Raw genomic sequence first — 20,275 nt, forward strand, 5'->3', positions numbered from 1 at the left:
TCTACTCAAGCTAGTTCAATTGTTGACTCAACAAGCATTGCTAGGCATTAGATGTAACAGCACAATGCTTATTCTTTCTTTATATTTTTATGTCTTTTTATTCACAATTAAAATTTGTATAAGCTTTGTATAATTGCCATTTAAAGTTAATATTTTTCAACAAATGTAAGAACAGAAATATACCTAATTCTTACCAAACTTTTATAATTATTTTAGCCAGTTATTCTGACCCTAACCGTATAGAGGCACACCTTATTTTGATGCACTTTGCTTTATTTTGCCTTGCAGATACTGCACTTCTTATAAATTGAAGGTTTGTGGCAACCCTGCATTGAGCATCTGTCGTGCCATTTTCCCAGCGGCACATGCTCACTTCATGTCTCTGACTCACATTTTGGTAATTCTTACAATATTTCAAACCTTTTCATTATTATATCTGTTATGGTGAGCTGTGATCAGTGATCTTTGATGTTACTATTGTAGTTGTTTTGGGGTGCCACAAACCACATCCATATAAGACGGAGAGCTTAATTGATAGGTGTGTGTGTTCTGGCTGCTCCATTGACCTACCCTTCTCTGGTTTCTCTCCCTCTCTTTCGACCTTCCTATTCTCTGAGACACAATATTGAAATTAGGCCAATTAATAACCCTACAGTGACTTATAAGTGTTCAAGTGAAAGGAAGAGTCATATACCTGTCACTTTAAATCAAAAGCTAGAAATGATTAAGCTTAATGACGAAGGCATGTCAAAAGCTGACACAGGCCAGAAGCTAGGCCTCTTGTGCCAGTTAGCTAAGATATGAATGCGAGGGAAAAATTCTTGAAGGAAATGTAAAGTGCTACTCCAATGAACACACAAATGATAACAGAATGAAACAGCTTCATTGCTTATATGGAGAAAGTTAGAGTGCTCTGATAGAAAATCAAACCAGCCATAACATTCCCTTAAGCCGAAGTCTAATTTAGAGCAAGGAACTCTCTTTAATTTCTTCAGTTCTATGAAGGCTGAGAGAGGTGAGGAAGCTGCAGAGGAACACTTTGAAGCTAGCAGAGGTTGGTTTATTTGGCTTAATGAAAGAAGCCATCTGCATAACATAAAAGTGCAAGGTAAAGTACAAGTGTTAATGTAGAAGCTGCAGCAAATTATCAAGAAGGTCTAGCTGAGATACTTGATGAAGGTGGCTACACTCAACAACAGATTTTCAGTGTAGGTGAAACAGTGTTATATTGGAGGAAGATGCCGTCTAGGCCTTTCATAGCTGGAGAGAAGTCAGCGCCCGGCTTCAAAGCTTCACGGGACAGGCTGACTGTCTTCTTAGGAGCTCATGCTCACATTGCCATGCAACCAGTTTTCAGAATTCTTTTCATTTTACAAAATTGAAGTTCTGTACCCATTAAACAACTCCCCGTTTTCTTCTTCCTCCTGCCTCTGGCAATCACCATTCTACTTTCTGTCTCTATGAATTTGAAGTCTATAGTTGCACAGGCACAAATGTCTGTCTGTAGAAACATTTTCCAAGTAATACACTTCACTACATTTTCTCTTAGAATCACCTATATCTGTGTTAAAACTGTAAGAATCTATGTTAAAATTGTAAGAATGTAGCAGTTGTCTTGATTAGAAATATATTTTCAATAGCCTTTCAAGAAACCAGAGACAAAAAAGCAGAGAGGAAATTATCTGCTTCTTATCTGAAGGCTAATGACAAAAAAATGTCATCCATGTGAACTTTAATAGAAATATGCCAAAACCCTTAATGAGGTGGGTATCACGATCAGCGTAACTCATTACAGAATTGTTGTATTTTAGAGCTAGAAAAAACCACAGAAATAATTTTAACTTCTTCATTTCATAAATGAAGTGATACTGTTGTGAAATGTCTAACCAAATTAATTAAGTGTGCAGTTAGGATTGTAGTCTGTTTCTCGTTTCTCAAGAATTCCCTTTCAGCAATTGTTAGTAAACAGGGTCAGATTTTCTCACACAAGCTAGCTATTACTTGTGTTCTACACTATGAGTATGTTTTATAGAAAGTTTTCCTGGCTTCTAATTTCCATTTTTATATAATCTTCAAGGGCTAGAGATGTATGTGGATTGGAGGTATGTGGTTTTCCTTATCTGGGAAAGTAGTTGACGATTTCTCAGAAATTGACCATTTATCACCAGTTCTAATGTGATAGGGAATGAGGTATTGTTCATAGTATCATCAGAAATGAAGAAAATTGGGATGAAACTTTTCTTGAATTTCTGACCCTGATGCAATCAGGCAGTTGTTGATGGATTTCATTATCTTCGTGAGTCTTGTCAATGACAGAGACCTAATTGAAGATTAGAGCTCTTGCAGAGAAAGGTCAAATCAACCACAGTAAATATTGTTGAACAGGGGTTGGCAAACTGTAGCCCATGGGCTGCCTGTTTCTGTGAGACTTATAAGCTAACATTTTTTTTTTAACTTTTTTAAATCGCTGAAAAAATTTCAAAAGAATATGTCATGATATGTGAACATTACAAGAAATTTAATTTCAAAGTTTATAAATAAAGTTTTATTGGAACATGGCTGCACTAATTTGTTTATGTATTGTTTATGACTATTTTTGCACTAAAACAATAGAGTAGTTGTGACAGAGAGCAGATGGTCCCACAAAATCTAAACTGTTTACTATTTGGCCCTTTATAAAAAGGATTTGCCAGCTCCTGCTAGAAAACATTGAGAATGATTTGTTTTGGAGTACCATGGAAATTTGTGATCTTTGCTTACCTAGAACTGCAGCTGTGTACTACAGCTAAGAAATTCCTTAAAGAACTTCTCCACTTTTTTTTTTTTTTTTTTGGCCTCTGGGACAACCCACACTAGTCCATTCATGACTATTTTTTATGACTTTCTTTGCTTATTTTCCAGTGGTTCCTTTTGCCAATCATGTGAACAGACCAAAACCACACAGGAAGGTCTGTGGTTTGCCTAAAGAAGCTTTTCTACAGAGGGATATGTCTGGCTTGGGTACCTCCCTGTTTGTTGTACAAACCTATAGTTTGATTCTGATCATTACACTAGAGCTTTGATTCAAATGTATATAAAATGACCATCACTGTCAGAATGTAAAATGAATAAGCATATTTATTGTTGGATTCGTATTTGTAGGAAGAAAATCTTAATCTTTCTTATTTTTATCAGACATTTTAGTAACTTTAGTAATGTTTCTCATGACTGCTAATTATACATCAAGATTAATTGCTATATATTTTTTTATTGGCTAACCTTAAACACATAAACCCAATGTCCTTTTTTATAGTCATCTTCTGATAGAGTTAAAACATCAGTGATTGGGAGACCACACAGCACCTCTTATAAAAGTGATTTACCTCCTTTTTCCAGCTGTGGTTACTTGATTTTAGTTCTCTTGAGGCCACTCTAAGAAGGGAGTGGCCCTACAACCATATAAGAGATCTGTGCTTTGCAGCCACTGAGAACCGAGGATCCTGCCACCATTGCCACCATCCTTTTAAAGCATAACAACAAACAGGTGTTGTGTATCCAGAAAGAGCCCTTATCTGAAGGTTTGGAGTTTGGTTAAGCAGATCTTTTATTATGTTTTACTCTTGGCTTTGGTCATAATTATGCTTTTGTGCTCAGTAAGGTTGATTGTTATCTGTGAAAGTAGTTGACAATTTCTCAGAACCATTGCCTTGGTTCTAGGTTCTAGGTAGCTAGTAACTAGTTTGGTTAGTGCCATGGAGAATGTGGAGCACTAGTCTGGGTCATGATATTGATTTGAGTAGCTGGATTCCCTCCTCACTTCACAGGGTAGTTCTTTTATCTGGTTAGTGCTAGATGCTCATCTGTCTTAGCTTACTTAAATTTTGAGGTCTTGGGAGTAGAGCCCAGTAATGGGAGGAGCTGGACATACTCTCTAGGAATCTTCTGCATCTAGATAATCCTTTTTTTAGGGGAGTCTTCTCACATTTTGGGATAGGCCATTAGGTAGACTTGGGGCTCAGTAAGCAAAGCCAATGAGGATGACAAAACATGAAAAGGAAATGCTGATGCAGATGCAGGCTGGAGTGGGTGGTAAGAAGCCTGGGAGAGCAGCAAGATGAGATATCTTAGATAATGTTTATTCTGACTTAGTAATAAGGTGAAATTGGGATGTGACATAACCTTAAGGCATTTTGACTTAGCTTTCACATGTTGGTGAGAATTGAGACTAGAGGGAAAACCCCCTATTTTCATTTCTGAAATGCAGAAAAATAGTGAACATTTATAATCCAACCCTGGTGTTTTAAAACATGTGTAATAACAAAGTCAGTTATTGTATCAGTTGGAAATGTGATGTAAGATATTATGATAAAGTTGTGATTTTCTGATTTAAGAGGGAAGAGTGAAGTGGAAGCCATGCTCCTTCTCCTCCTCTGAGGAGGGTAGAGGACCATGGACTCGCGTGGCAGGCACTAGTCCAGGGAGGGAAGCCATGAAAGAGAAAGGAGAGCTGTGTTTCAGCCCCTGAGCTGCCGTCTATGAAAAGCTTCACACTCTGTGTCCAGCTGTCTCAATCAAGTCCTGGAAGAATGGTCTCCTTCAGAAGCTTTATTGCTGGCACCCAGGCCACATTGTCCTAAGAGGTGTGACCCACCAGGCCATGAACCATGAACCTGCTAGTAGGCAGGTCCTCCAACAGTTTAAGTATTTTGTGTGTGTGTGTGTGTTAATGTGTATGTGTGTATCTGTCTACTTACCACCAGGCTGAGTTACTGGGGGTCTGCCTAGAAAGGAACAGTGTCCCTGTAAACAGGAGGAGGCTCCCCAGAACATCAGCATCCGACATAAACACACTGGATTAGGACAATATATCCTGGCTCCTTTGAGGAGGGGCTGTTCCCAAAGCCCTGGCAGGATAGAAGAGGGGATGGTGGGGGCTAGAAAAGGAGTAGGTATCAGCAGGAGTTAACTTGAGTTTTCTCCTCTGACTGTAATTGGTTTAGAGTCCAAGATTATTAAAGTTGGACTAGATCTTAGGGTTTTTTCAGTTCCACCTCCTCATTTTACCGGCGAAGGAACAGATACGTACAGGGGTTCTAGAATTTATCTTAGATCAGAGAAGTAATGAGTGGCAGTGTTGGCTAGACTCCAGGTCTCTTGATTCAGTAATGATTCTTTCTCCAACCTGGATCATGAAGGGTTAAATTGTAGCAGGACTCTGGGATGGGGATTCAGGGGTGCCGAATGCTGTAAGTACAACCCACTGCTGTCTCAGGAAGTTGTGGTTAGGATAGTGGTCCCTAGAACAGGTGACCCGAGAAGAACTTCTGACTTAGGTGAATGTTATACGTTTTGGAGAGGACTATGATGTGATTGTTTGGGAAGGGGGCATCTAGGCATATCAGCAAGTCTCACTTGCTGAGAGTGAGATGGAGATGGAGAAAATTCTTCGAGAGGTCGGTGGAGGGATCTAGTTGAAGGCTCTCCTGTTGAGCTTTGAATTTACAGTCAGTGTTTATAGAGTCCAGGCAAGTAGTATCTACTGTGACATTTGGAGAACTGAAAAGTAGAGTGGGATTTAGTGGTTATTTAGTGTGCCTTGGGTAGGACAGGTCCTTTTATGGTTGTAGCTTTCTGCACTTGAGTACTTATTTCTGCTTTACTGGCTAATGCCACTCTCATTTTAAGCTATCACAATGACTAAACATCATCCCTTTCATTCTGATTCTCTGTTTAATTTTTTCATATGTTGGAATTGAACATAGAATATAAAAAGAATTTTTATGAATTCGGAACTGAACTGTTTGGCCCACTGTAGATTTGGTTTTTATTGGAAAGAATCAACCTAGTTTTTTGAAATGATTTTTTTTTTTGGCTTCCGTATGATCACCTACTCTACACAGGCAGTATTGTGTACTGGTTAAGCACAAGGATTCTGAGTTGGAGGCTACTCCAGTTGAATCCTGGCTCTGATCTTAGATAAGTTATTTATCCTCCATGCCTCAGTTCTTCATCTATAAAATGGGGATAATACCTCCTAGGGTCGTTTTTAGGGTTAAATAGGTTAATACATGAATTAGAACAATGCCTGGTACACACAAAGTGCTATTTACATATTAGCTGTTAATACATTCCAAGCATTGATCTAGGCCTTTTGTCAATTTATAAGTAAACCAAGGCTCAGAGAGGTTTAAAAACTTGCTTAAGATAATCTATCTAATAAGTGGCTAAGATGGGAGTTGAATCTTCTCTGACTAAACTTGGCTTTTCTGTCTGTTAAGCCTGGCTTTTAACCCTTCTGCTGGATTTCTGAGGTATGGCAAATCACTTAACTATAAGTAGGTTGTAGGTTTTATATCTATCTACTCATCTGTCCATCGGTCTTATACTTTCTAATTTAGGTATTTCATTATGTTTTCATTCTGTTAATAAAATGCATTTCCTTAAAATATCTCTCAAGAATTATAAAATATACAGCATAAAAATAAAAAGTCTTAAAATAATGCTACTCAGATAATTAGGTAAGTGCTTTAAAAATCCATGCTAACTACTAAATTGTGAAAAGCATAAAATGTTATTACAGGTGATATTCGATAATGGCAATCAGTGTTTCCACACACTTGTAAGTTTTGTGTAAATGTAGGTAGTTATTATCAGGCATTTTGAGCTTACTATTTTAAAACAATCATAACATTAATGTTCTAACCATTTGCACATCTTAATTATCAGGAAGAAATTATATCAAATTGTTACAACTTGTGGAAGGTTTCCCAGTCTGTACCCTAGGTTAAGATAAAGAGAATTAAGGCCCAATAAATGAGATAGGCTCACTTAGCAACAGTGACAGGTGAGGTTGATGAGAATTAACAGCTTTTGACTGTAGCAGATTGGTGGTATAATGGGCTCTGCTTATGGTAAGGAAGCACTGATCAGACGACTGAGTGCAATGGTACTTTCTTATTTATTTTATAAAATTATTGGAGATGGCTGGGCGAGGTGGCTCACGCCTGTAATCCCAAGACTTTGAGAGGCTGAGGCAGGTGGATAACCTAAGGTTAGGAGTTTGAGGTCAGCCTAGCCAATGTGGCAAAACCCCGTCTCTACTAAAAATACAAAAATTAGCTGGGTGTGGTGTTGCACGCCTGTAGTCCCAGCTACTGTATTCAGGAGGCTGAGGCAGGAGAATTGCTTGAACCCGGGAGGCAGAGGCTGCAGTGAGCTGAGATCGCACCACTGCACTCCAGCCCGGGCAACAGAGTGAGACTCCGTCAAAAATAAATAAAAATAAGTAAATAAGTAAATAAAATTATTGGAGAGATCTGCTAAGTGATAATAGTAATCCTAGAATTTGTAGAATTTGTATTACACACTTTTGATATTGTATTGAAAATTCAAAATCACATTTTATAGCATTGTCAACTTTATAATTTCTTTTGGAGAAACCTGTTCAGTGGAAAGGAAAGTAACAAAAGCAAAACCAAACACCCCACTACTCCAGCAAAACCATTCTAAACAATTAGTACCTCTTCTTCTTCAAAGTGGTTGCAATTTGGTGGTGGTGGAGGGTGGGGGTTGGTATTTGATATAACTCTAAATTGGAAATTGTCCAACCATTCAGGTTGCTTAAAAAAAAAGGATAAAAAAAAGTACAAATTTATTTATGTTTTGTCTTTTGGCAAGGTAAAGAATTGTATCAAGATGAAGTAGCCATTGTTAAAGTTTATTTAAAGTGTAAGCTAGGATATACTCAAGATTGAAACAATTGGCAATGGAGGAAAAGATGGCTCAGGGTATGTGGCAATGTGACATTAAAGATTACATCAGATAGAGTGTGTCTCAGTGATGACCATATGTCCTTTCCAGCTGATGTCTATTTTAGGACTTGGATAAATGAGTTGGAGGTCTTAGATATGCTATAAAGGATTGTTCTTGCATCACCTTTATTAGATTTGTTTTCAAATTAGTCAAATGTATTTCAAATGGACAAATGGATAAAATTTGCATATGTACTATCAAATGAATGAATGTAATGACAAAATTGTGACAAAAATTTGGACGCTGATTCCTTTCAGGTTATGTGGCTACATATCATTGAGTACTAGGAAGAAATATGGATATCTTGTGTCCTTTTCACTTACAGGAATAAAATAATTTATTTTTTCTCTTATTTAGAGTTTTAACCTAAAACCAAAATTTTGTTTTAACCTAATAATTAATACAGGAGGGAAATGGGAGTAAATAACAGTTATTTTCTGAGAGACATTTCTAAAGATGATTTTAAAAGACCAGGCAAAGGAGAGCAGAGCCCAGCCGTTGCCGCTTGAGAGAGATAAGCAGAAGTGTGGGTGTGCTTAATGTCACATGGCAGGAGGCTTCCCCAGAACGGTTCGTCAGTCCAGGGAGCCGTTTCATTTTCTGGCTGATAGAGTTGTACTTGGAAAATACTCAGTTTCCTGCTTACTGCTTCATTATGGATTATACAGGTAAAATTAAATGTTAAATATTTTCCAGTTATGTAGAATTACTTTAAAAATAATATTTTGAATTTATATTTTAAAAATTATATTGATTGTGTGAGTATTTTAAAAAATGTTGTGCATCAGTTTATTCCTGAGTATTGTATGAATTTGTTTTATCCAAATTGTGATTAATTTAGGATAAATGCTTAAGGGAATTTCTGAGACATACCTTTGTTGTTTCTTCCATTTCATTTGGATCATACTTAAATGGACTTAAAATAAACTCCAACCCATAATTAATCCACATTTCTCCCCTCTTAGGCCATAGGATTTAAAGTACAAATATCTGAGTTCAGATTATTCCACACCGGGAATAAAATATGTACACAGTCTACAGAGAGTTTCTGTTATTGTGCTGGTGGTTTTGTGCTTGTGTATGGCTCTTTTAGATGGTGTTAATGTAATGAAGTGAATTGGAGAATTTCAGTTTTTATCCTAAATTTTCTGAGTATAAATGTGCCCAGATTTTTCTGACCTTTTCTGACCTTTCTAACCTTTTCCTTTTTTAAATTGCATAGCCATGTTTCTCAATTTCTAGTTTCACTGAATGGTAAATTGGTACATGTTTAGAAATAAGGTTAGATTAACCATGGGTGGTGGTTACTTGATGAGTAAGTGGGCGATTCCTTTACATCTGGTAGGGTAAAGGTGTGGGTGAGAGGTGAAGCAGTGATCAGGTAAGGACATGAGTCTTTGCCCAAAATTTGTGCAACCAGTTCAGAATTATATTGCCCTAAATTTGAACTTTTGGGTAATGGCAACATTGTTTGCTGACAGATTGCTTTTAAACTAAAGAATGGAGAATTGGAAGATTTTTTTTCTAGGGCAGAGAGAGGCCACTTTTCGTACCCAGTGTAATATAAATTCCAGTGTGCATCCAGATTGAACTCTACTTACACAGTATCTATAAATTATAACTGTAGGTGGATCTTTGGCAAGACAGTTAATTACAGTGTGCAAATAAAAGTTTTGTGAATATAGCTTTTAGGAGCTTGCTATTTAAAGGACTTCTGTGGTAGATACTTTTTGAAGATAAAACATTTTAAAGCAATTAATTGCCCCAAAAGATTTGTTTTATAAATGTTTAGTATTCTATTTTAGGTTTTCTTTAAAGCAAGTATACCTGTGTCTGTGTCTTGTGTGTGCATTTTGGTTTTCTTTTCCTCGTAAGATTAGCTTGGCAGAATTTTTGTTCCAGGGCTCTGAAATAAAATGCACCCACCTTTTTAGAAGGTTCGCTTTATGTGTGGTACTACATTGAAGCAGGAAGGAACACATTTTAGCCATATGCAAATAAATCAAATTTGTAAAATCCTACCACAGAGCTTTACTATGAGTATGCTTTTAGTTATAAATTTGTACCTCCTCCCACAAAGAACACCATCATTGGTGAATTCTTTCATTTTCTATAGTTTGTATATTGCCATTAAAACATTTCTTTGTTGTTCTTAATACTTTATATATGTATAATTGATAGTTTAAGATGTACAGCCTTAACATTCTAAATAGACATCAAGAGAATACTAAGAAACTAAGAACTTTAGTGTGAACAAAGGAGGTGACTTTAAGGAAATTCACAGATATGGCACTTTCAAATTTAGTTGTGTGTGCTGTAGAGAAAAAAATATGATTTAAGTTCTTACCACATTAATAAATACATTAATTAAATTACCTGTCTGATGTGGTGGGAAGCCCTTTTGAACGTTTTCATAGTGATTTTTATAAACATTTACACATTTATTGCAAAGATAGCTATATTTAATCTATTACACTTTGAAGAGAACAACTCATGTTTTCAGTTCATGGCAGAGTGATTTTTTTGTATTAGAAAAGAGCACTTATTTTGCTTGCAGCACAATCACTTTTGTACTAATGGCATCATTATAGCACTGAAGGGGGTATCTTTCAAAACTGATATTTGATGATTCAAGAATAGATTTATTATTAAAATAATTTAAGGGGCCCAAAACTCTTCTATTCAGGGCCTTTGTATGAAACACTCTTCCTACCACGTGGTTTTCAGGCTAACCATGTGGTTTTTTCAGGTCTTGTTGAAATGTCACCTTTTTTGGAGTGGCCGTTCCTGATAATTTTACCTAAAATAACCTTCTCATTCAATTACTCCTTATCCTCTAATTCCTCTTTATCTTTGTTCATCACATATACTATCACTTGACATGTCACGTGTTTGTTTCTCTGTCTCACTCACTAAGATACAAGCTTCACAGGGGAGGGACTCTGTTCATGGCTGATGCCTAGAGTGTAGAACAGTAAGCTCCCAGAAAATAGTTGTTGAGTGAATGCTTGATAGGCTTTCCTTTAAAAGTGACTATTGACTGACTTTAAGATTTTCGCTATAATTGTTCTTTGTCAATAGCATTCTCATTTAATGATTATTATTTTGATCACTAAACTATTTCGAATGTTTTCCTTCCTTTTGTTGCTAACTTTATCTAGAAATTAACAGCAGTGCCTTTGCTGTGAAGGAAGGGCAAGGTTGCAGGCAGGGATATTCAGAGTGGATAAGCCAAAGATCACTTTGAGTTTGGATTGTATTATATGACTGTTTTTTTTTGGAGGGGGGTTAGTAAGGGATATCAGATCAGTTTTATTCATCCTTCATTTTTCTTCATTACATTTTCTTTAGACAACACATTAAACATTGTGTTCCTTCTCTGAGCTGACTAGAGGAGAGAACTGGAATGAACTAAACCTTTGGAATCATTTTGGTCAAAGATGGGTCTTCAGCAATGTGGATCCAAACCTTCTAAACTGTTTAGAAATGCCTCAGGCCTCCACATAACAGAAATCTTCATAGGAGTCGGAGGGTATGATTTGTGTCCGGTTTTCCTGGCAAGTGAGATGCCTAATGTTTTTAGCATACTGATCCTGTTACAGTTGTCTAAAAAGTAGACTTAAAAAAATCACAGCCTTTAACTCTTAGAAGCCTGTGCCAAGAAGTAAATATAGGCCCTCAGAAAAATGCATTTTCATACACATATATACACCCTCATATGTATGAGCCAACAAAAGGAGCAACATAAATGAGTCGGCAAAGCAGTTATTACATGTAGACCATGGCCTCTGTTTGAAAATCTCTCTAACCCAGGGGCCATTTTCTCATTCTCTTTTCCCACTTGCCTTTCTGATGGCCACATCCATCCACTATTTGAGTGACTATTTATGTGACAACATCTCATATGCAATTTAAAATAGATCTTATGTAAGACAATATTCTGGCTTTAAGGTTCCACCCTTTTGAACTGTATTATCCTTTCCCACTTCCTACAGTTACATTTCAACATCATTATTGATATTCTCCCTTGGTTGTTGACATGACTATTTTTGAAGGTATACATTTTTATTAATTCCTGCAATTTTCTGTGATTTTTTTTTTTTTTTTTTTTTTTTTTTTTTTTTTTTTTTTGCTTTCTCTGATGACCTTTCTCTTTTAAGGATTTTTTTTCCTTCACATTTTGAGTTGGTTTCTATTTTCCCTTCATTTCAGTTAAATCCTTAAATATAATTTTGCTGATTATTTATTCATTGTTCAAGAAAGAGGCATTATCGTAGTGTGCTTAAGAGCATTGCTTTGGATCCAGACTCCTGAGTTTGAAGCCCAGTATATCATTCACCACCTGTGTGACCTCGACAAAGTATTTAACCATCTGTCAAATGTGGATAAAAGTGGTATCTACCTTGTAGGGTTATTATGAAGATTAAATGGGTTTGTACATGTAAAGGACCCAGGATAGTGCCTGGCACATAGTAAACACTCAGTAAATATTAGTTACTGTTATTCTTTCCCGCAACAGATGATTTGTTCTTTATCTTATGTAGCATCATCAAATGTTCTTCTTAATGGCTCAGCATTTTTAGTAAGCTAAAGATCAAGTTACCCTGAATAAACTGTGGTACATTCATACAGTGGAATCTTATGCAGTCATTAAAAGGATGAGGTAGATCCTACATATACTGACCAGAAAAAGTACTAATGATATTTTTAGATGTTAAAGTAGTATGTGGTTCCACTTTCATAGCAGAATTTAATATTTAAAAACTGTATTGAGATCAAGACATGTCTTTGTGAACACAAGAAATTAATTAGAAAAGGTATATACCTTGGATGAATGGGTGGAGAGGAGACTTGAACTATTGAACTTTCTACCATATATGATTTTAAAAGTGTGGGATTGTGGGGTTGCATATATATGTATATATATTTACTTCTTGTGCATTTCAGTATTTTAAAAACATAAAACTTTTTTTTGGCTTGTGTTGGATAGCTAATGAAAGTTCATATGCTTCTAGTACTTTTTCTTTAAAAACAGATTTATAAGAATATGGTAATACAGAAAGATATTTTTTGTTCCAATGAGTCAAGAGATAAAATATTTTCAATTATTTCTTTGTGTGGGTAGATCAGAAAGAAATGTGTTGGTCACAAATGCTTACCCATACAGAGGCATACACAGGTGTGTGCACACAGCCTTAAAATGACTGAGTTGCTCTGGAAAATGACAGAAATTCATGCAAGGCACGATGAAGAAATAGGAGAAATACATGTATGTAAATATATTCCTAGAGCAGCGTTTTTCACATTTGAATAATAGTTGCAAAATAGCTAGTAATGGAATTGCCTACATTTGAGTACTCACTGTGTGCCAAGCAGTGTTCTAAGTATTTAAGATTACTATTTTACTGTTACATTTGTATGTATTTATGTGTCTAGAATATATGTGTAATAGTATACATGTTTTCACGTAGTTGTGATTGAGTGTACAATCCTTGATCTGTCAATCTACCATAAGCTTCTAGAAAATAACAATGAACTCTTCTGTAATTACTTCTAAAGGCAGATAATTTTTCTCATTTCTGATATTCTTAATTCCCTTGAAGAGTTCTTTCTATATGCTGCGCAAAACCAAGAAGCCTGATATGCATGATGTCTTTGTGGTTAATTGCTATAAAGCCAATATTTAAATTTCTTTGAGTCCTCTTTTACTGGCTGGTATCATGGGATGAAGAGCTGCGCAGGAGGGGAATGTATACGTGGCTCTCGGTCTTGTGCATTTTGTGACAAAGGAATTCCCCTTTCAATCACGCTGCTCTCCTGGAGCCCCTGGAGCCTCTGGCTCAAGCGGCGCAGTCGGTCTGTGCAGTGTCCCTGACGTCATCCAGCGTATGCATAAGCCCTGCTATTGTCTTACTGCTACAGCAGGGCTGGGGATTGCAGTATCCGCTGTTGCTGCTGCTCCCAGTCCTGCCCCTGCTGCTACCTAGTCCAGCCTCACTGCATCCCAGAAGAGCCACGTCGGCCTTCATTTGCCTAGTGGATTTTCAAAAGCAGCTCTTCGGTTTTTGGTGCTGTTAAGAGACCTTGCATTTCAATCACACGGGAGAAAACTGAAGCTCGTAACAGGAGAATCTGGCAGCTGGACACAGCTTGGACTGCATTGTCTGGCTTCATGACCCCTGCTGTGTAGCCGGCTCATCTCTTCACTCTCACATGTACACTCTCCTCGCTTTTCTTTCTTTTTTTTTCCCTTTTCTTTCTTCTGATTTTTAAAAAGCAGCCTCTGGAGCCAGCCATGTTTGGCACTGAATCTTCATGTAAGTAAATGGATCCCACTTCTCTGCTATTTAGAAATCTGCTTGCTGTCATGGTTTCATTGGCTTAGAGTTCATATCACTTTGCCTTAGGTCATTAACAACCTTTGTATTTTGGCTCTAATTACAAAGGAATTGGCCTCAGGGAAGGAACTCCCCTTAACTGGGTTATTCATCCTTAAGGCCAGGGATGTCAATGTGTCAAAACCAGGCCTCTAAGAGGGAGGTAGGAAGACCAGAATCCATACAACCACCCTAGAATGTGTTAATTGATAGGATCAGGCCTGTCACTGATCTATTGTTGTAGGCTCCGTAATGGTGCTTAAACCTTAAAATAGATACTGGGAGGATCTGAGATGATAGTGTTTATTAGAAATGAAAGAAAGTCTTACATTTTTTCATCTAAAGAGATAAATAGGTATCATTATATACTCTTCTTCCATATTTTTACAAAAACATAGACATTATAGGTAGATTCAAAATGAATAAGAAATAGCTTTATTTTTGAGGATGGATTTTTTTTTTCCCCACAGTGGCTTCAATTTTGATATGCTGGCTAGCATCACAGTCCAGCAGGATCATATCTTTTTAAAAACTTATACAATGAAATTGCTTTGGTGCAGAGAAGGCCCTGCACAATGGGCTAGGCAGGACAGCAGTTGTAGACAGCTACAATGGATATTGTAAAAATTATAACCAACCTATGTGAGGATTATTTAATGTTGATATAGAAATATAACATCAGTGCAGTTGTACAGGCTCTGCAGAATATTTTGTCATTGTCTATTAGCAAAGATGACAGTTAAGAATTTCTAAAAGAGATAAGAATTTCTAAAGAGACTTTCAACCTGCTGGCTAGAGCATTAAATATTGGCAAGGCACTATCTTTGCCAGGGAGAAGGGGTTTAGGGGAGGAATTTAGGAAACTGATTTCTTATGAACTTGTAATTTGACCTTTGTTTTCTGATCTCAGGTGATCAGTGTGACTGTGCATAGCTGATTATTGCAGAATAGTAGCATTTCAAGAGAGCTAATAATCCTCAGTTCTTTTGTTTCTTGATTGGCTTTTTAAAAAGGTTAATTACTTTTGTTTCATTGTAGAAGCTTCTCATCTCAGACTACCACATTGCCTAATCAAAGTCATGTTAGAATAATAGTGACATGTAATGTCCCATTCAGCATGTGACAGTATTATTTCCTAATAATTTAGGCATAATTTTTTAATTCACTTAATGGTACATTTAGAATTGGTTATCTAAGAAATAGAAATAGATCACTAAGTGTCAAAGACTGTCCAGTTTCATTTCAGTCATGGAATTTTGTTTATGTAGGAGCCTAGGTATGGACAGAAATATTTATATACTAAAGGGATATTAGACCTGTTACTTGGTTTAGCCAAAAATGGAAGTTAAAACTCAGTGCAGAAGTCTTTGGTTCTTGGACTACGGACTCTAACATTGTCTGCTCAGTGTTACCAGGCAGACACATAGCCTTTCCTGATCATCAAACCTGATCTTTTGATAATATCACCTATGCGCTGTATGGTATATGTGAAAACTGCTGGTTGCTTGTGGCCTCCATAGCTACTAGATTACTGAAGAGAATAGAATATCCTTCAGAAGACAGAATACTATCATGCAGGTTTTTAGCATTTTTTGTCTTTCGTGAATGTTAAGCTCTGTTTCTTGCTTATAGGTAGATTCGTACTGTCAGTGGATATTGCGTTGAAAATGAATTGCCTTCTTTGGCACGTGTATACCTATGTAACAAACCTGCACGTTCTGCGCATGTGCCCCAGAACTTAAAGTATAATAATAATAAAAAAAGAAGATACCCTAAGTCTGCATTCAGTGTTAGGACAAGTGTATTTTATTTGTGTTCTGAGACATAGCTTTCTTGGCCTTTGATTTCAACCTTTTGGAGGCGATTTTTTAGGTTTGAAACTATATTTAAAATATTCAGGAAAATAGTCGCATTTGAAATTCCAATTAGTTCAAAAGGGATCTCCCAAACCATCTAGGGTGTTCTTAGTAAATTGTCATAAGAAATACTTGTTTAACTATCTATTCTGTATACAGTGCTGTGGTAGATCCTGGTAAGGGTTAATTTTTTTCTAACTTATTCTGATTTCGTGATTCTTACCCTTGATTATGGTTGCAGTGCCTTACTTGTATAGGATGCTTTTACTTTTTAAATTGAGGTATGATTTACATGCAGTAAAATGCTTAAGTCTAAGTGTGCAGCTCAGTGAATTTTTACCCATGTTTATACCCATAGAACTCTACTCAGATCAAAACACAGAACATTTCCATTTCCCCTGGAAGTTCTCTTGTGGCCTTTCCCAGTCAATATTATTTCCCCTCTTCATGAAAAGGTAACCACTATTCTGACTTCTGATGCCATAGATTCATGTTGTAAGTGGCTCTTTTAAACTTTCTTTATCTCCCCCTTGCTCTTTGCCTGTAAGAGAAGGAAATATCTTCATTTTCAAATATTGTATTGATTAAGTTGATTTTATGTTTCAGACCTTTGAGGTCAGAAATTTGCAGTAGCCTGGATATCACATTATAATACGTTCTGTCTTACTGAAATAATATTGTTTTAAATACTCGCACCCTCCCTTACCAAAAAAACAGACACAAAAAAAGCCTTTAAAATACCAAAAAATTTGTGTGGAAGAGTAAACGCTAGTTTTTCAAAGTTAAAGACTTACACAACTATGGCAATAGAATTAATAAATGCTCTTTTATGCCTGACACTGCTTTTGTCAATATCTCTGATGATACCAGTCTCATCTCTTTGACTTAGTGAATCTGAATCTCTCACAGTTGTGTAGATTGGCCACAGTCAATCTATTTTGGGCTCACTTTGAAATGGGTGTTCTATAGTATGTGTAGACTGATCATCACAAAGCAGGACGTATAGCTTCTGTAACTCCGTTTATTACCATCTTGATGTATTTCACTGAGCTTTTCCTTTACTAAAATTTCCCACGTCTAAAAATGGGAGTAGTGTGTCTGCTCTTTAACTGCTTTGAAGATATACAATTTTAGTTTCTGTGGTCAGAATAATTTAGGTGTAAGAAGAAAGTACTATCAAGTTTTGTTGAGGGGGGTGATAATTGTATATTTGGAGTTCTTAATTTGATTTAATTATATATATATATATATAGTGTGTGTGTGTGTGTGTGTGTGTGTGTGTGTGTGACAGAGTCTCACCCTGTTGCTCTGTTGCCCAGGCTGGAGTGCAGTGGCACAATCTTGGCTCACTGCAGCCTCCGCCTCCTGGGTTCAAGCGATTCTCCTGCCTCAGCCTCCCGAGTAGCTGGGACTACAGTGCCATGATGCCCAGCTAATTTTTGTATTTTTGTTCAGTAGAGATGCGGTTTCACTATGTTGGCCAGGCTGGTCCTGAACCCTTGACCGCAGGTGATCCTCCCGCCTCAGCCTCCCAAAGTACTGGGATTATAGGTGTGAGCCACCACACCTGGCTGATTTAATGATATATTTTAAAATAAATTGATTAAATTCTTCAAAATGAAACAATTTTTCTCTTAAAAATTTATAAGAGGAGAAAATATTTTTAGGGAGAAAGGGAGAAAAAATTTCATCCTTTCTTTTTGTGGAGTAAATGGTTTTGAGGAAAACTGATTTTGCACTGCTGACATCTGGTTACATCCTCCTTGATAAAGCCAGTTATTCTTCAAAGAGTAGATACTTTAAGTATGATGAATTATTTAATTGGCATTTATTGGGCTCAGTCCTTCCATGGGACTCCCCTCCCCTCCCATGTTTTGCTTTTTGAGTTCTCAAGGGTACCACTTAAGAAGTACTGTGGTGGGAATTGTGCCCTGGTCTAACACGTTAATGTATCTTCCAAAGCACCTACATTATTAGTCCAGTGAAGAGAGCAACACCTTATCTGCTGAGAAACAGAGTGTCCCTGGGGCAAATAGCATTATTTTATCCTTCTTCCAAAATTTTTTGTATAGTTATAATAATTAAAAAGAACATCTAGAGCATCTGTGGAGGGGGAAAATAAATCACCAAAGAACCAACAAAGCTTTAGTAGGATCCCCCCACCTGAGCTTAGTGGAGATGAGAAACTAGTGGATGGCTGTGTCAGGGGATCAGGAGTCCTCTTTAGCTCTGGTGTAGCTGGTCCACACATATTCCCTGCCATTCCCTGGATATCTACATCCCCTGGGGTAGGCAGCCAGATGCTGGAAAGAATTTGGGATACAGTTTGATACCCCATGTGATTTGTCTTTGATGGGCACCAAAAGTTCAGTTGTTGCTTTTGGTTTTCATTACCGGTGAGTGCATTAAGTTGAAACTGACAGCTTCTCAGTTTTAATAGGGAGTGTGGTACCATGTTACCAGGAACTAGATAATTTTCTGAAATTTTGAGCCATTGTGTGAGAGGTAGTCAAATGAATAATACTCTAGCAATATTAAGTCACCAAGGTACTGTAGTTAAACAGACATCTCTTTGGTAAAAAAACAAGTGAGTTGTACTTTTTTATGTGCATCTCAGGCCATTCTTGGTAACTGGTCACATGTAAGATTAAATTTGGGCCTGTCGTTTTGGTGTGTAATTTCTGTGAATTGGCTGAGATTTGAATAGTAACTATGGTTATTCGAAAATGGCTGTTCACATCTGGACCATTTCTCAAAATAAGCGTCTAATTATTACTAAATCATTGTGTCAGAGACTGCTGTTTTTGCTGTTAGTATGTTTGGCATTTTAGTACTCTATTTGGTTTTCCTTTTTATTATTATTTGTCATATGAAACTAGGTAATTTAGGAACATGAGCCATTTTCCTTTCCCATTAATAACATTAATCTGGTTATTAGATTTAGCTGCATCAGATTTTAGATGCTTTCATCTTAAAACAAAAATAGAAATACTTAAGTATATGCACAAAAACCCACCTCTAAGTCTGCACTTAGAGCATTGAATGTAAAAGAAAAATATTGCATGACATTAGATAAGTAGAAAACCACAGACTGCTGAAGTCACAAACATGGAAAAATAATTATGGATTATAGGCATTATACTGGAACATAGTCATACAGGAGCTTGAAAAACTAAAGCTCATATAAGGTATTTGACTCATCTTACCATATCACTTTTTCTTTTTTTCTGAGAACACACATTCTGATGTGAAATTTCCGTTTGAGTTCCTCGGCTGTTAGTAGTTGACATTGTAATTTTTAGTATCAAGATAATATTTTAAAGTAAATAAGGAAATTTTTTTCTTCTGCATATTTATATACTAGTACAGAAATGGAATAAAAATATGCAGGAGTTATTTTTAAATCCTCAGATTTCTTATTTTCACTTCTGTATTGGTCTATTTGTTAGTCTGTAGTTTGTTCAGAAAAAAATTACATGTGAGTCTTCAGTGATTTGTTGTTTTCATTGTCACAATGGACCAGATTCATATCCTGTATAAACTGTGGGGAGTCTATGGGGAAAATTACCATATATGGAAACTTTCCCCATAGCATCCCCTTGGAGTTACACAGGATGTGAATGGGATTCATTGTTATTATGGATTCTGAGCTGGAAAAGTCACTGATCATGTGTATTTTTTTAAACATTCATAATAGTCTCTGCATTAATTTATGTTCAAATACTGTTAAATTTTCAATATGATACTATATGGACACTATAAATTGTATGTTCATTTATAGACTGTAAATTGTATAGTCATTTTTTGTTCCTTTTTTGAAGAGTATTGATATCCTTCCATTTTTTCCTAGTCAGTATAAAGCATGAGTTAACATACTTATTAATGTTTTTAACAAGAAAATGCACAAATGCTATATTATTTAAAAGGTCCCATTTACTGTGCTAGAATAGTAAATAGTAAGATTTTCAATATATTTTATTTGTATTAGTAATTAATTCAGATACTTATGAACAAAAAAATGAATATGCAATTTAATGCATGTTTAGAAATGGCAGCAACCACATGCCAGATGCAGCAACTAATTGCAGAGACCCTGGATTTCACTTGCTTGGATTCATATCATGGCTTTACCATGTACTACCAGGGTTTAACCATCTATTGTCTAGGCTTACAGTGTGACTTATCCAATGAACTCTCTGTGTTAGGGGAATTGGCCTTTGGGGGCCTAGATATCTGCCAGGGTAGGGCTTA

At 36.4% G+C, this 20,275-nt stretch overlaps 1 protein-coding gene across 8 annotated transcripts in view; it reads left to right on the top strand.

Annotated features, from left to right (window-relative positions):
• The window catches only part of ST7 (suppression of tumorigenicity 7), a 277,885-nt gene that overhangs the window by 54,108 nt on the left and 203,502 nt on the right, over positions 1 to 20,275 (top strand). For 2 of the 8 annotated variants that reach the window (XM_012512204.2, XM_012512206.2), the window contains exon 1: positions 13,652 to 14,108. The exons of 4 other annotated variants lie outside the window; for them this stretch is intronic. In XM_012512204.2, coding sequence (XP_012367658.1) covers positions 14,087 to 14,108 — 22 coding nt within the window. In that variant the 5' untranslated portion in view covers positions 13,652 to 14,086. Of the gene's footprint in view, positions 1 to 13,651; positions 14,109 to 15,786; positions 16,480 to 20,275 lie in introns of those variants that run through there. 2 more of the 8 variants (XM_030826521.1, XM_030826522.1) reach the window with 2 other exon arrangements.

Source organism: Nomascus leucogenys, chromosome 13, assembly GCF_006542625.1.
Source record: "Nomascus leucogenys isolate Asia chromosome 13, Asia_NLE_v1, whole genome shotgun sequence".
NCBI lineage: Eukaryota > Metazoa > Chordata > Mammalia > Primates > Hylobatidae > Nomascus > Nomascus leucogenys.